At 40.5% G+C, this 15821-nt stretch overlaps 1 protein-coding gene across 5 annotated transcripts in view; it reads left to right on the top strand.

Annotated features, from left to right (window-relative positions):
• Nucleotides 1-15821, top strand: part of ADD3 (adducin 3) — a 98072-nt gene that overhangs the window by 63781 nt on the left and 18470 nt on the right. For 4 of the 5 annotated variants that reach the window (XM_017804047.1, XM_017804050.1, XM_017804049.1 and 1 more), the window contains one exon: nt 7349-7572. In XM_017804047.1, the coding sequence (XP_017659536.1) occupies nt 7378-7572 (195 nt within the window). In that variant the 5' untranslated portion in view covers nt 7349-7377. Of the gene's footprint in view, nt 1-2557; nt 2880-7348; nt 7573-15821 lie in introns of those variants that run through there. The other variant, XM_017804048.1, reaches the window with a different exon arrangement.

The raw sequence follows: 15821 nt of genomic DNA, 5'->3' as shown, positions 1-15821 counted from the left end.
AGCACTCCAAAGTGCAGCTTAATGTTGTTTCAAAATAAAGACATACACTTACATGAGTAAATAAAATTTACATAAGAGCAAAATACAAATCAGCTTCCAAACTGTTTCTGGTATATTTCAGTGAACCAGGTAGTTATTAAAAATAACAAATAAACAAAAGGAGGAAATAAAACTATCAAAGAGAAAAAATTTCAAGGAACAAGTTTAGGGAAAGGGACAAAACAAACCAATGTGATATTTCTGGATGACTAACATTCTTCTCTTAAAGCGAGGTTTTAGTGACACAATCTGTTGTGTCTTCAAAGTTACAGATTATTAGTTCTTACTTGCTCCTATTATACAGTTATACAGAACTGGTATGGCAAACTGTGTCCAGCAGTACAGAGGATTTATAGTGAATTATCAGCATGTGACACGAATCCCCCTTTACCACTCTGACATTTCAGTGCTTTCTTATGGTTCAGCCACCCCTTCCTGCTGCGATGCAGGAGTCACCTGTGTGAATCATTTCACCAACTAACTCTGGATTCCTCCTCTGCTACTTCTCAGTAACCAGTTTGCTTGTGTGATGAGGTTTGTTCTGGTTTTAATGTTCTCTGTACAGAACAGCATAATCTCAAAATGTTCTTACTGTCTGCACAACCTTAACTAGAAGAAAACATTTTGTGGAGTGCGGCAAGGAAGCCCTTATGCTGCCGACTGCTCAAGTGTCACACAGTGACGGAAACAGCCTTCCCTTGGCACAAGAGGTTCCATAGTAGGCAGGATGGACCCTGGAACTAGATTCTAGAGGCTGTGCTTTTGAGAGCAGTTTTGTCTTTTATCACACTGTCTCTTAGAAAAAGGGTAACTGCGTAATTCACTCATCAAGGGTTCTCTCCATCATGAAAAGCTCACGCAGCAGTGAAGGAATACTAAAATGTGAATGAATGAAGTAGTTTGGGGCTACAGGGTTAAGCAGGCAAGTTCACTTATGAGACTCAATGCATGCAAATAGCATTTAAGGCCATGTGGTAGAGCATATTGAATACATCAAACCATAACTCTAGGCTTGGGAGGTTTTTTCCCCCACCACTTGTGCTGCAAAATGTTGGCAGGCTGGCCTGCAAATGTGGAGGTGCAGATTGCACCTGCTACAGTCTGGGTGCATTACAAGGAGGCTTCTGTAATGGGGAAGAAATGTCACATCTTCAGTTAAAGGTAGAGGTGTAGCCCTCATATTCTGGATGGTTTTCAGCAATTTCTTAGTTCTCACTTCTTGACAATAGAGTGTATCTGGCTCAGTTCCAGTTTACGCTGAGTAAAGCATAAGTTGCACAGCTTGAATATTCGTGTTGACTTTAACATGGCACTATAGAATTGGGCAAAAATAATGCTTTAGATTTAACACAGCAACACAAAAACTGTGTTCAAATACACACAAGTTCCTACTTCTTAGGAAAAATATATCTTGCTGCCTTATAGTCTCTCTAATGTGGTGTCTGAAAAGAGATTAATAAAATTATTAGCTTGCTCTGTTCAAAAGCAGATGGACTTAAATATGCAGCACTGAATTAGAATATTTGATTAGTAACTGGTTTGGGCTGTAGTATGACAAATTGTTTATGGCTGCATTGCTACTGGAAGAAGTGGTATTAGACACCTCTGTATCATCATTATCTTTGTTTCAGAACAAACATTTGTGTAGATATGCAGTTAGCTGGCAGGGGAACTGATACAGCTGAAAAATAAAGCCACTTAAAAAAATTAAAAAAAAACAAACAAAACAGACCAAACCAAACAAACAAGAAAAACAAACAACAACAAAAGCAAAAAACCTCTGCAACTCAGCCATAGAGTAGTTTTTCCTACCCATTCCACCATCTGACCTTAGAAGCTTTTGCTGGCATGAATATGAAGATGTGATAAAGGGAGAAAGATGGAATGGCTAGGAAGGTTGAGAGAAGGTGCGATTACTTTATTTTTTTAGTGCAAATATTATATTGTGTCAGTTCAAGGGTGTAGTTTGGCTTGAGTGCCAGCATACAGAACCACTGTGTAGTAGTAAGATCAGTTAATATAATTTTGAACAAATGCTGCCTATCTATTTATTTTCAGTTCCCCAAATTGCATTTAGAAAATGCTAACGTCTGAACATGTGTAAAGTAAGATGTATAAATGAAACCCAAACCCATTGTAACATAAATAAAAGAAAAAGAATTAAAAAAAAAAAATCTGTCAGCTCCTTATCAGATATTTATAGTATTTGATGTCCTGATCAGGAGACTAAAAAAATTAATTACATTTTTTGCCCTGAAAGAGATTCAATTCTATGTCATTACTAAGATTTACGTGAGGAAGGACGAATAGTTGACTATGCAAGAAAATAGCACTGGTGATACTTTTCTCAGTCCATATTCTCCTGCATATTTCCCTGTCCCTGTTAAGCATTCCCTCATATTCCTTAAGTGTGTGTGTTTCTGCCAGCTTACTTACGCAGCTGGAGGTGTTCTCTAAAGCCAAGTCTTTGATTCAGACTGGAACCTGCCTGTTTCATAGGGAGGCTGGAACTGAGATCAAGAGACACCCAGTTTGCTTCCAACAAGTCTCCTGGCAGACAAGATACCGGAGGGTGGGGGGAAGAAAGAGCAGAGTGTTCCTTAAAAACAAGCAGATGAGAAATAGCGAGAGCAGAATAGCACAACGTGCTCCTTAGAAAGGAGCTGCTCACATGCAGTGTAGTCTCACTCGAGTGCTCAGACCTGAGATCAGTCGCTCCTGTTAATGATGCAGCGCACACACTGCAGGTTTGCAGGGCTGGAAACTCTCAATAAGATGGATTGTACTGCATAGAGAAAATGGAGATGTCTGAAACCAGCCATAAAAAATCAGCATAAAAGGTAGGTTAATGTTCCGTTGCTAGGTGATGTAATGATTTGGTCCCTTTTCTGTTACTCTGTCTTGTGGTGGTATTTATTTTTATATACATTCAGTACATTATGAAAGATATAAATATATCAAGTCAGTTCTTTCCGGGGAGTTCTTTGGCAAGATAAATTTTCCTTGCATTTGGTCTCTTGCACTTTTTTCTTTAGTACTTCTTGTTTCTCTGACCTCATTATTATCTTTTTTTTTCTTTTGTGATTTGACATTCAAAATAGTTATTTGCAACAAAAGCAGCACAGCATGTTACTTAGACTATACAAACTGTCAGATAGGGATGCTCAGGATGTAATGTTGCAACCTAAAATCAACAGTTTCAAGTTCCTGGAATAAATTGGAAGCTTTTGTTAAATAGAACTTACTCCTAAGTAGAGAGATACACAGTTTCCTGATGGGGTGGGAGGGGGAATGTTCTACTTTCTCTCTAGCCCAGTTACGAGTATAAAATACAGAACAGGATATGGAGGCCAAACCCATGAGCTATATAAGGCATCAAAGCACGGGAGGACACGACCTGTTTTCTTTTGTATCAGAATTGAGTTCAGCATGAACCAGGAGGGCAGAATTAGAAGGGGGAAGCAGAGTTAGATTAACAAGTTACTTTGTAGCAAGAGCTTGTGAGCCTCTTCCTTTCACAGGTCCGTAAAAGTATTTTCAGCAGACGTGAAGATTCTGTGTAACAAAAATTTATCCCTGCTGACTTGCTCTTCTTAGTTTCTCTTGTCCCCTTTGGAACTCTTGAACCATGGGTGGGGAACTTGCTCTTCCATATGCTTTGAATCTCTTTTTAGCATGTCAGCATGTGCATGTTAGGCCAAAATGTGGGCTAAATTGTGTCTCAGCTGAGCGAGAGTGGTGTCTCTCACCAGGATAGAATCAGATCCTAGTTTGTTTGATTTCTCTGTGTTTGTCCTTTCTGACCTGTCTAGATAAAGCGTCATGTTGCTATAGGGTCTGTCATTTCTACTTGTGCCCCAGTCTCTGGAACCACTCTTGAGCGTGCAGAAGAAACGTTAGCTAGTACTGCTTAGGAAGGTGGGACCTCAATTTCTGCAATTCATAACTACATCATTGGAAGGGGTGAAAGCTAAAAGTAGCCTTGCAGCAAAGCTGATTTTATTTCTAGGCAAAAGTAACTTGCAAAAAAAAAAATTAAAAAAAAAAAATAAATGGGGAGGGGGAGAGGATCCTCTGTCACCATTCATAGATTTTGGGATCTGGGTTTTCTGCAAATACTTACTTTTATGTCATTGCCAGTTCTGTGCTGAGAAGGGGAGTTACTGATTTTTTGATCCCCAAAAGCCAATCGCATTTTTAACAAATGTCCTCTTTCTTAAAAAGAAATCAGTGGATGATGCAAATAAATAATAAAAGAATGGCCGATTTGTTTAAAAAATTTCCTGGATACAGTAGGGGTTATATGAGAGTCAGCCTGGGCCCAACAGAGCGGGCATTGAACCAGACCTAATAAGAACAACTGGACCCAATACCCATATTATGTTCAGTAATGGAGGGGGGTTTGTAGTACAAGGACTTTAATGTTATAATCTTAATGGCTAGAGGTAACAAACCAGGCTGAAAGGAAAGAGGAAAAAATAAAGTCCAAAGCAATTAGAAAAATCTTTTTTGTGGATTTTAGGTTTTGCTAGCCACATTTGTGTCATTTTTACAGATGAATGGGCTTTTCTGTCACTGTAAGAGTGAATTGCAAAGTAACGGACTTGAACTAATTATGTCCTGTAAACCTATAATAATAACAATAAACTTGTTTTGAAGTTCAGACATGCGTGTAGTTGATCCAGTCAACTGAGTGGATCAGCAGCTGAGCAAGTCTGCTACTTGGGGGTGACGGGACTCAGGAGCATTTTAGGGAAAAAAAAAACAATCAGATAAGACAACTCCTGGGAAGGAAGAAAAGAGCAGGAGTCACAGCTAGTCACCAATTCAAGCAAGATTTTTGCTATCTGCATTTCTAGACTGCTTTCAGTTACCTGCAGGTGCTGGAAAGTGTCTGTTCTGGCTCAGATGGAGGTTCATAGCCCAGCGCAAATGGAGAACAGTGTAGAATGACGGGTCTGGTCTCAAGCTCTTCATACCTTGTGGCATTTGGCGAGAGAGCTCAAGGTCTTGTGTTTTCTCCTGATGCTTCTTTTCTTTCTCATCTTAAACCTCATCACTTTGGGTGGGGGGAGAAAGAGGGAGGTACACTCAGGTTAGAGGAGTGAAGACCTAATACATGGTTACATTTATAAGGTATCTTTTTTAAGCTGAGCGGTGATCATAGTCCCAGGCACTAACCCAGGAGGCTCATCCTTCTGCTTCAGTGCTCCCACTCGGGAAAGACAATAGTTAATTCTTTAGAAAAACTTAAGCTCCTTTTATACTTCTACTAGATTTTTCCCAAACCCTCACTTCCTTGAAGCAAGCCCCTTGTTTTCTCCCCAGCATCCCTAAACTGATCACACATACCAGGCTTCCCCGCGGTCAGTCAGCAAATGCTGAGTGAACTCATGTTGCACTCGAGCAGCAAATGAAAAACTCACCGATGTGTTTCCACAGCCTCTGGAATGAAGCCATCAGAGTTCATGGAGCTTGTCTCCAGGATGTGAATTATACATCCCAGAACATGGTATGTTCATCCAGCATGCCAGGTACCTCTTGGGAGCTGTGTGTGTGCAGCTGGATAACATTGCATCCCAGAACACGTGTGTGTGTCTCTCTCAAAAACAAAACAAAACGAAAAAAAGAGGGCAGAAAGAACAAAACCAATTACAACCTGTAAAAACTGTTGTATTTCATCTTGATCCCAAATTTACAAGAAAATTGTAGATGTGGTTGTCTTGGCTCTTAGCTGCTAATGCTTTCCCAGCTCCATAGGTGGTATCTGTCTTGTTTTGTGTCTGGAGTTTCATGCTTGGTTGCAGGGCTGCAGTGCCCCAGGATTTCATCCTTGCACTCTCCCTTGCATTGTGTCAGCAAAGCCGTTTGGGAATCACTGTGGGAAACTGGCTGAAAACCAATTTGCATCCTCCTGCCAGCCTCGTTCCTGGTGTGGCTGTGCAGCAGCAGAGGGTGCAGCACAAGGACCGACAGGACTTGCTGCAGGCAGGAGGAGGGCTTGGGCTGCTGGAGCTGGTTTTGACAGGGCTTCCTAGTGTTTCATCTGGAAAATACGTGAGGTTATAGTTGAAGCAGTTCAGATGCTCCACTGTTCGCAGAATACCCCGAACAGTATTTGCAGTGACCTGAATGAGGGATGGGTGAACTGTGCCACAGAGCAAGGACACTTTAAACCACTGATACCATAATGTCAAACCACGCTGTTTAACACTTTGGCTTTTTTCCTCTGAAGATGTGAATTATCTACATACCAAATATATTTGCATGCAGATATTTTTGTATTACATGTATTATTGAATGTAGATATTTGCATGTTGAAATGTGCATTTTCATAATGTACTATCTCTTCCTTCAAATCTTGCTTCTCTTCATTCCTCAAACCTGAGAAAGCATCCCTCTTCAGTAGCCTTTTGAGGAATGGTGTTCCTGAGTGTGCTTCTGAGCCTTATTCTTTGTATGAAAATACAGGTGTCTTCTCCTTTCCTTTTGATCCAGTTCTGTTTGTGTTTAAAAATGCTTATCAGGTTTTTTAATGAGATTTTGAACCTTCTACCAAGACATGAAAGTTCTTGGGGTGTTTTTTTTTTTCTTAAGGTGATGAGCTTCAGTGAGAATCTTTGCATACAATTGCTCACAAAAGGAGAAAAACTAAAACTCAGCTATTTGGTGTGGATGTAATCTCAATACTGTGTAACCCAAGATATAACCTTCTCTGCAGTTGTCTCCAAGTGTCTCCTGAAAGTACGGACACCAGCTGGAGCTCTGCAGAAATTTCCTGGTGGTCTTTGAGTGGCCTGATGCCTTGTCTTGAAGCTGCAGTTATGAGATGCTTTGGAAATGCTGTAATTGAGGAATGCCTTCCTTCAAGTTGGGAGATGAGCTCTTAGCAGATATTAAACAGAGGCCTTGTTTTCTGGATGTGTTTGCTTGAACAGCTCAGGAAGGAGAGCTGTATAAAAACCTGGGGGGGGTTATAAGTGCAGTCTAAAATGATACAGGAAAGTTTGTCATAAAATATATAATGGTCATTTCAAATTTCATTCTTAATTGTGTTCTGTTGGGGTTTCATTTTAACTTGAATAGTGATGGTTATGTGCTATCAGAAAACTTATTAATGGGTTTTAAGCACTTTTCTAGGATTTTTCCACAGTTTTCTGATTATGACTGTTGTTCACTTGGTCTCCTTTCATTTCAGATGGTGTTCTGCGGACACGAAAAAGAGCATTAGTTGTGTCCAGACTTGGAAGTTATATGCAGTTTCCTGCTTTGAATTGTTAACCGTTCTTCCCTCTTTTTCATGTTTCAGGTGAAGCCTGCCCTCTGCACTGCTGAAGGATGAGTACTGATGCCAGTCAGGTGGTGGTCACTACTCCTCCCCCGGCCACGATGCCTCACAAAGAGCGGTACTTCGATCGCATCAATGAGAACGACCCAGAGTATCTCCGGGAGAGAAACATGTCTCCTGACCTGAGACAGGACTTCAACATGATGGAGCAAAGGAAGAGAGTCACTCAGATACTGCAGAGCCCTGTGAGTGCCATTAAGGGGGAATAAAAAGGAAAGGGTGTTATTTTTGGAGACTTAGAAAAAGAAATCTGTGTCACAGCTAGATAGAATATCTCTGGACCATCTCCTAAGAAGAATCACGAAAGAGATTATCCAGCATTTTGTTTGCATAGTGTTTTGTCTGTGAACAAGCAGCCTTTATTGTGTTGTTTTTTCTCCGGGTGCTTTTATATTCTTATGCTCCATTGCAGTATTACAAAAAGATGTGGCTGGCTGCAGGGTACTTAATTAGAACTTAGGGGCAGGAAAGAGAGTGAAGGAGTCATTGGTCAAATAGAAATAAATTAGGGTATTACTTGGTGTTCTGCATTCTGGGTTTGAATATTAACCTAACCTTTGCATCAAGAATGCTTTAATTAACATCTATGATTGAGTTAAATTTATTTGAAAGGTAGACTGTGTGTTCTTTTTATGTCCTTGGGGGTAATCATACCTGTACTTGGCCATATTGGCACTCATCTACTGGTTGTGTAAGTTCAATACTTGTGTAGGCTACATATAATTCTATCACATCTATTGAGCCACACTCGCAGTAGCTTTAATTTATATTTTAATGCCTGTATTCTTTGGGCTTAACTCGATGAATACACTGGAAAATAATACTGTTGCCTTAAGTATTTTGAAGCCGTAGGGAGCAAGCAAGGCCTGTGCGAGGGTGAGCCTGTGGGAGTGTTGAGTAATGAGAATAATGGGAACTGAGAAGGGGTTAAGTAGCTTTACAGATCCTTCTCTCTTCAGTTCCTCTGTAAGTTGGGGTGCTGCTTCTGTAACTTTTTTTGAAGCTTTTCCATATGTAATAAGATGGCAAACAGCTGTTAGTAATCACTCTATTATAGTCATCCATGAATAACAGGATTGTTTGCTAAAGTGTTGTCCTGGAGTGTCTCTTGGATCTGTGTGTTGCTTTGAGTATAATGTGAACCTGTTGACTAAGGAATTTATTATTTTTCAAGTCAATTTGTGCAAGCTTGGGTTTGCAGCCAGGCTCTTTTATAAAGAAAATATTCTAAGGAGGTATTGCATAATGCTTAAATCATGATAATTTTATGTTCAACACTCAGTTGTAAAATGTGATCAGAGTCTCTCCCTTCCTATTAAAATATTCACATAATGAATAGCCAGGACTCACAGAAAAGACTAAATCTTTAGCCTAAGAGGTAAAAATCAGTTAGAGAGATCTTGTTTGCGTTTGTATGTGTGTTGTTTTTTGGTCCTTTTGATGGCAGTACTGAATCTGATGAGCGTAACTATTTCATTAACATTTTGGGGGGCACCTTTTGCCAAGTCTGCCAGATGTAATTAATGTCCCTTTGCTGCAGCCTCTGTGGTGTTTTTTTCAATATATACAGTGTCAGGGTGCAGATTTTAGGAAGGGGTATGAGGAGGGGCAACCCCTGAGTTTAGGTAACTGTTTTAATAGAAGGTCGAGGGACAAAGAGCTGCTGGGCTGCTGTTAGTGTCCTGCTGCAAGAGAAGCTGAGCCCAGCACTTTTTGGAAAGTGTCTGTTTGGAGCTGCCAGTAAGTTGCAAGTTTTTGTTGTATAAGGGAGCAGTTGTCCAAATAAGCCAGGGGCCTGCTGCCTGCTTGGCTCAGGGAAAAACAGGAACGTGGGAGCTGAGTGTGTGATCAGGCACGAAGAGGAGTTGTCTGAGCTGCAATTTCCCCTCGAGTATCTTCTTTTATTCTCCCTTGATATAGAAAATTTAGACGAACCCTGCTGTGATTTCTTGTGTGAGGAAATAAAAGCATTTTTCTACAGTATCTGTGACCAAATGTCCATCAAGCAAATTGCACAACTGATTTTCTGATTTGGGGATGGAAGGGGCAGTATTTCTTCCAGGTTCCCGCTGCCATGGACCATACTGTTCTTGAGACTCAGGACTGAAAATAATTACCCTGATCTCCTGAATTTAAAATTCATCATGAAATGTCCAGAAAGTATTTTTCCTGTTATCAGTCTGTGTAACACAGGTTCAGGATTGATTGATGAGTATTGTGCTTAGTGTTTTTGTTCTGTAGCTGCAGAATTACATTGCATTAGACATTTTCATAGAACTTTGTTGCTTTTCTGGATTATTCCAGTTGGCAAGGAGGATATCATTTGAAGGTGTTTAGAAGAAGAGAGGTTATCAGAAACATTTTAAAGAAGAGCTTGCTTGATGGTAAATCTTCACCCAGTCTTAGATATATGCCTTCATATCTTCACCAAGTCTTGTTATATGGATTCAGATCAGAGAAACAGTCACTGACTCATATTCTGGCAAGTATTAGTAAATATGAGGTGTATGTAGCAAAGCTGGTAACTGTCTTAAAAATATACAAGCATGTATGGACTTGAGGTGAGCTTTGAACATGCACTTTCTCTGAGCAAAGGTGCAAACCTAAGGGTTAATCACTGTCATATAGCAGGAAGTTTAGGTATTGATTTAATCTAGTTTTATTAACAAGCTTTTTTCTTTCTTTCAAGTAGGAAAATCTAAATCCTGTAGCAAGAAAATAAATTAGAGAATATATTTCAGGAACCACGGTATATTTTGTTCAGTGCATGTTATTGTAAGTGCTACAGCCCTAACCAGACATCTTCAGACATCAAACTGCTGCATCTCTCTGATGTGCTGTTTGGTCACATACTAGTGTGCAGTCTGACTACTCCTCTCTGATGTGCAATTTCCCTTTCCTAAATTAAATAATTTAAAAGCTACTGAAAAGCTATTTCCATTACCTCTGATGTTTGCTAATATCTTAGAGTCTGTTCATAATAAGCCTTAAACAAATCATAGGAGTTTTATGACCGTTGCCCACAGAGAATGTCCTGACATTATCAGTGAGTTCTCAGACGTGTTTGCCTAATATTGCATGTAGCCCATGAACATCTGACAGCCTGGACAATCTGATAGCACTCACATGTTTGCTGTTCTGTGTCTGTTAGAAAGGTGGAAAGAAATTAATATCAGATGGGTCTGAGCAGCCTGAAAGCATCCAGAGATACTGCTGGCCAATCTTTGGGATAAAGCCATTTAGGTTTATTTTAGTAATGTCTTCAGTTTGAGGAGGTTCAGGTAGTGTGTTGTTATTTTTAAAGGAAAGGTACTGCATTTCTTCAGTGGACTGATTTTATTGCTTCTTGGGTCTGAGGTACTTGCTCTATAATATATCCAAAATTTGAAAAGATGGGTTGGTTGTTTAGGGTTTTTTTTAAATATTTTCCAACTTAACTTAGTTAAAAACAGTTTTGTCTGTCTGCTAAGCAGTCATATGTTGCTTGTTATACAGATTAACTATGTCTTTCATAGAGTAAACATGTATTTGCTGCACCATCAGACCCCTTATTTCAGTTATGGTATGCAAGTCCTTCTGGCCTTCATTTCCTTCTAGCATTTCTCTGGTGCCCTCACCATAGCAACCAGAAACTCTTAAAAGACAAAGACTATCAAAAAAAAAAAAAGGGAAAGGCAATGGTTGTGCAGTCATGGTGTGTGTGAAGACTGAATAATCTGTTCAGCATTGAGGAGCTGAATGAACATAGAGAAGGGAAAAAATCCCCATAGCCCTCCCAGAGCCAGGGAAGGTGATGTGTGTTTCTGCAGGCAGGCAGCAGTGCCACGCTGCTTCCAGTGCAGTGAGACAACTCTTTCACCAGCAGGAAAGCTAACTACAGGTTTTAGCTAACAGGACAGTGTGTGTAACCTGACAGGAAATTAGGATCACAGCTTAAACTGCACTGAGGAGTACCATACATCCCCTTTATATCACTGTATTTGAAGGAAAGCTACAGGTCAGGGTGGAAATGAGAGCTGATGCATTCTTGTACATAAGCTGTTATATGAGATATACTTCATTATTTTTACTGACATAAGAAGTTGGAGTAGTCAAATTTGTGTATGAAGTTGTGAGTTGAACAGCTGTTTTATGTAAACATAAAAATGCCTGGTGATTGGAATTTAAATGCCCAGTTTATGTTTTGAATTTTCCAAAATGAAAACGTTGAGTGGCTTGTTGAGACCCATTGAATGTGCACTTCCTATTTTTGCACAGCTATTTGGAGCTTGGGTTTGGGTTTTTTTTCTGAAGTTGAGCACTGCGTTGGCAGGATCTCATCATGCTCTGCTTTAATTCTGTGTTGGATACAGAGAGTGTCTACCAACCCACCACAGCTCTGCAGAGTGTTCAGGATGATTTTGGCTTGATGCTGCCATTACATGAAGGCCCTGGATCAGGTCTATCCACCGGGATTGCAAAATAAGGGGGGGTTTTATGCTGAGGTTAAAAATGTCCTCTCCTGTGCCTCGCTTCCTTCCTGCCTTGTACATGCATACCCCCCCTGCCTCCCACACTAGCCAGTCTTGCCCAAGAAAGTGGGGAGAGAACTGTGCAGCTTAGCAACTCATCTCTTCAGAAGTCTGCCTTAGCATGCAGCATGCAGACAGATTTTTCTCCTCAAAAACAAGCAATCCCACCCACACTTGAATTTTTTTTTCTAGCTATGTTATTTTCAAACTATCAGTTCAGAGATGAAGGATGGTTTGATTTATTTTTTCCCCAGCTTTTGCAGTTGTTTAGCTTACTTTATTTGTATCGAGTGAACATCTAGTATTTTTGTAATACCACTCCCTTTCAAGGCAGTTTATTTTCTTAAAAATATCAAAGTCCTTTCAGTTCCTCATATGTTTTGGCTTCTCCTGCTCTTTTCTCACAAGTTCAAAAGCCTTTCAGATCGTTCAGAAGCCTTTGGCCACAAAGGGCTCACAACCTTGTACATCACCTGGGGGCCTCCTCACTGGGCAGCCCTCTTGCCTTGTAGCTCCTTCTTCTGGCTTTTGTCTTCTCTGACATCTTCCCAATTTCCTGCTGGGCAGTCATGACTCTCCTCTTGTTGCAATAGCTTATTTAATTGCATGCTTTTGTCGTACAACCTGTGCAGTGTTTTGTTCACTGGGAGACAGGAGCTCAACTCAGCATTTAAGACATACCAAAAAATGTCCCTTAAAGATCCTCTCTGAGCCGTGACAACAATTTCAGTGAGAGGGAATTTGTGCTAAGGGTGTTGTCTTAAACGAAGGCCATCCACTGGATGTCTGTGAGGACCCAAGAAATTCCATTGCGTAACTTTCATTTCTGTAGCTGCGATGGTTCATGGTCAAATCACACTCATGTCCTGCACCACGAGTGCTATTTTATTTCCCTGCTTCCTCACCTTAAAAATGGGGTGCCTTTCACTCCTCTCTTATTTCCATGTTGCTGCTTTCCGTTTAGTTTGAACTGTGGTTTCCATTAGATATAAATGCCAACAGTATCCAAAACGATATTTTTTCCCCTCATATCTGTGTTTCTAATGTTCCTGCTGGTTGTTAACTACTTGGGTTTGGGTTCTTGTAGTCTTGGGGGATGTCTACAGATTCTGTTGTACTTCTGGTGCCATGTTCTTTAGATTATTGAAATCATCAAACAATCAGATCCGTCTTCCTTTGTGTGCTGACTCTTCTATGATCCTCTGTGTAGTTGAAGTTATTAATTGCAAATAGCACTGTGATCTGATTTATTTTCCTAGGTCAGTAATAAGGAGGTATAAAATGCACTGTAACAAAATCCACTCTTTTTCTTTCATTTGCTGGTCTTGTAGATTCTGTCCAATTAAGGCATCAGCTTGGTCTGATGAGGGCAGGAAGAGGGGTTTCCACTGCAGTAGAAGTAAAGAATAACAATTAAAGTATTTACTTAGCTCAAATAATTTTTAAATCCTTTTTTTAATTATTATTTTGGGCTGTTAAATAATCCTTTGGTTTAGTACACGCTCTTAACAGTGCCTGGAAAATCCTGGAAGGTTATGACTGATGAGTTTCCTCCCTGACTGCAGGAGGACATTCATCCAGAGTGCCCTACAAGAGCTCTGCCTGCCATCCCTCCTGGTGCATTGACACCACATGTGATCCCTACTCCTGCACTTACTGAAAACCACTTAATTATGCTTAGAAATGTGAGACCCCTGAGGAGCTGAAATTTCACGTCTTCTAGCATTTTAAATTTCAGTGGTTATATTCCATCCAGCAAGGTGCATAGTGTGGCTTTATTCCATGAGAAAACACGAGGGAGGGACCCAGACCCCCATTCACAGCAGCAGCTCTGAGTGTGGGGATGGCTGGCGCTGGGAAGTCGGCAGCTGGGTGTGCTGGAGATGGGCTTTGCAAAGGAGTTCGGTGCTTCGGGTTTTGCTGTAATCATAGGTTATCTCTAGGCTCCTTATCTCAGGAGTAAACATGCTGCTTCAGCTCACAGGAAAGTCATTGTGTGCTGGGTTAGAAGAGCTGGAAAAACTGGCACAGTTGAGCTCTGTTTGGGGACAGCCTTGCTGTCGGTTGAGTCACTAAATCCAGCCCAGGTACCCTCACGCTTCACTGCAAGTGAAGAGATTATTATAACTTTAGCTAATTCTCTGTACTTATTACTCAGGCTATTTCTTTTTGTCTTAACACAGAAGCCCCCTCCCCCTTTTTCTTTTCCATAGCATTAACAAACACTTTTTTGTGGCTCTTATCTTTTCCCTGCCAGCCTTAACTCAGTGGCGGTTTTTTTGTGGCCAGCTCCACCCTTTTCCACTTGGGGCACCGGCTGTTTGTATCTAAACTCCAGTCTTCAAGCAGCCTGTTATGAGCTGTATCGGCTGTTTGGGTGAAGGTCTTCCTCTCCACGGGCAGCTGTGTTTGCAGCACAGGAGTTAAAATTAACGTCTCTTCACTCGAGAGAACAAAATACCAGTTAAGTTTTGAAACTTTTCTTCAGTGGTTGAGATTTAGCTTAGAGACTCTGTGTGGGCGCGTTTATATGTAACATAGATAAGTGGAGCTATACACTTTTTGAAAATGGCTTTTGGATATATAAACTCTGATTAAAATGGGCAAAAGTGAAAATGGGTGAAGGGGTTTCTCATATTGTTCTACAGCTTTTAAGTGCTTCTATGAAATGTAGGGGCCTCACGGATCTTTTTTAGCTACTTTCCTTTGGAATGACATGAGACTGTTTGGACATTACTGTAATTAGTCCTGATGTGAGCACGTGCTTTCTCCCCTTAAAGGTTTGCGATGGTGTGGAGTATTTGTAGGTGACCTGTATACCATTGGGTTTTTTCTTATTATTTTTTTCTACTTCTTTTGAGTGGATATATGGAGAAATCAGTGGTCAACAAACAAGAAATAGCATAGATGGTCAAAATACTTAAGGGCCTGTGTACTTCTTAATATCCTCAGAGATCTGCCTAACAAAATGAAGAAATTAATACCAAATTTTTTAACAGCATCATTATTCTGTGCTATATATATTTGCATACCCATGTAAAATAGGTTATTCTAGCAAGTTGGTTATTCCAGTTTTTCTGCATATATTGACTGAAAAATACCAGTTGTCAACTGGTACATGCAAATGTTGCTTTGATTCTTAAAAGCCCAAATTTACACTGTCAATTCACACTTAGACTGCTCTTCTGAAAGAAAATGGAAGTAAATGAGTGAGAACTAAGGCTTCTAACTTCACTCTCAAGTTTCAGAGAGCTGTTGGAGATCTAAACTGTAAGATTCTTGCATCTAAACTGCCTGAGTTTATGATGTGTATTTGGAAAATGATTGGAAATATTTCTGGAGAAGTAATTTTATGGTATTAGAAAGGCCTTGACCTAATCATGCTACTAATGACTCCATCAAGAAAAGCTGTGTCTGTTCTGCCAGCTGCAGTACTGTGTAAGGCTGGTTTAAAAGAGCTGGTTTAAAAGAGCTGACTGCAGTTTTGGAAAGAGTGGTGTTCTAGAAACAGTTTTAGGAACAGGTTGAGCTGCCCTGTTTATTTTTACTGGTGAGTTGTGAGTAAATTCATGTCTTAAATCAAGGTGGTGGAGTGGCATTGAGAAGGTGAGATGGGAGCAGAGCAGCAGCCTGCAGCATAACAAGGTCAGGCTGCTCACTTGGGTGTCTGCTGCTGCCAGGTGAATAAAAGCATCCTCCCAGTTGTGCATCTTGCCTGAAAAGTTGCTTTACCTCTTTTCCAGTAGCTGTCCTGGGCCCAGTTACATACCACAGGCTGCTCCCTATGCAAACTTTCAGTGGGGTGCTTGGGGAGCTGTTTCAGCACAAACAAGGGGGGGACACAGTTGCTTGGCTGGGCAGATGAACTTGCTGAAGGCAGAAGGATGCTTGTGCAAACAGGAAACGATTCTCAGCTATGGCAT

The sequence above is a fragment of the Lepidothrix coronata genome, unplaced genomic scaffold (assembly GCF_001604755.1).
Source record: "Lepidothrix coronata isolate B3197 unplaced genomic scaffold, Lepidothrix_coronata-1.0 Scaffold8, whole genome shotgun sequence".
In the NCBI taxonomy this organism is placed as follows: domain Eukaryota; kingdom Metazoa; phylum Chordata; class Aves; order Passeriformes; family Pipridae; genus Lepidothrix; species Lepidothrix coronata.
Note: the sequence above shows the minus strand (reverse complement) of the source record. Positions and strands in the feature narration are given on the sequence as shown.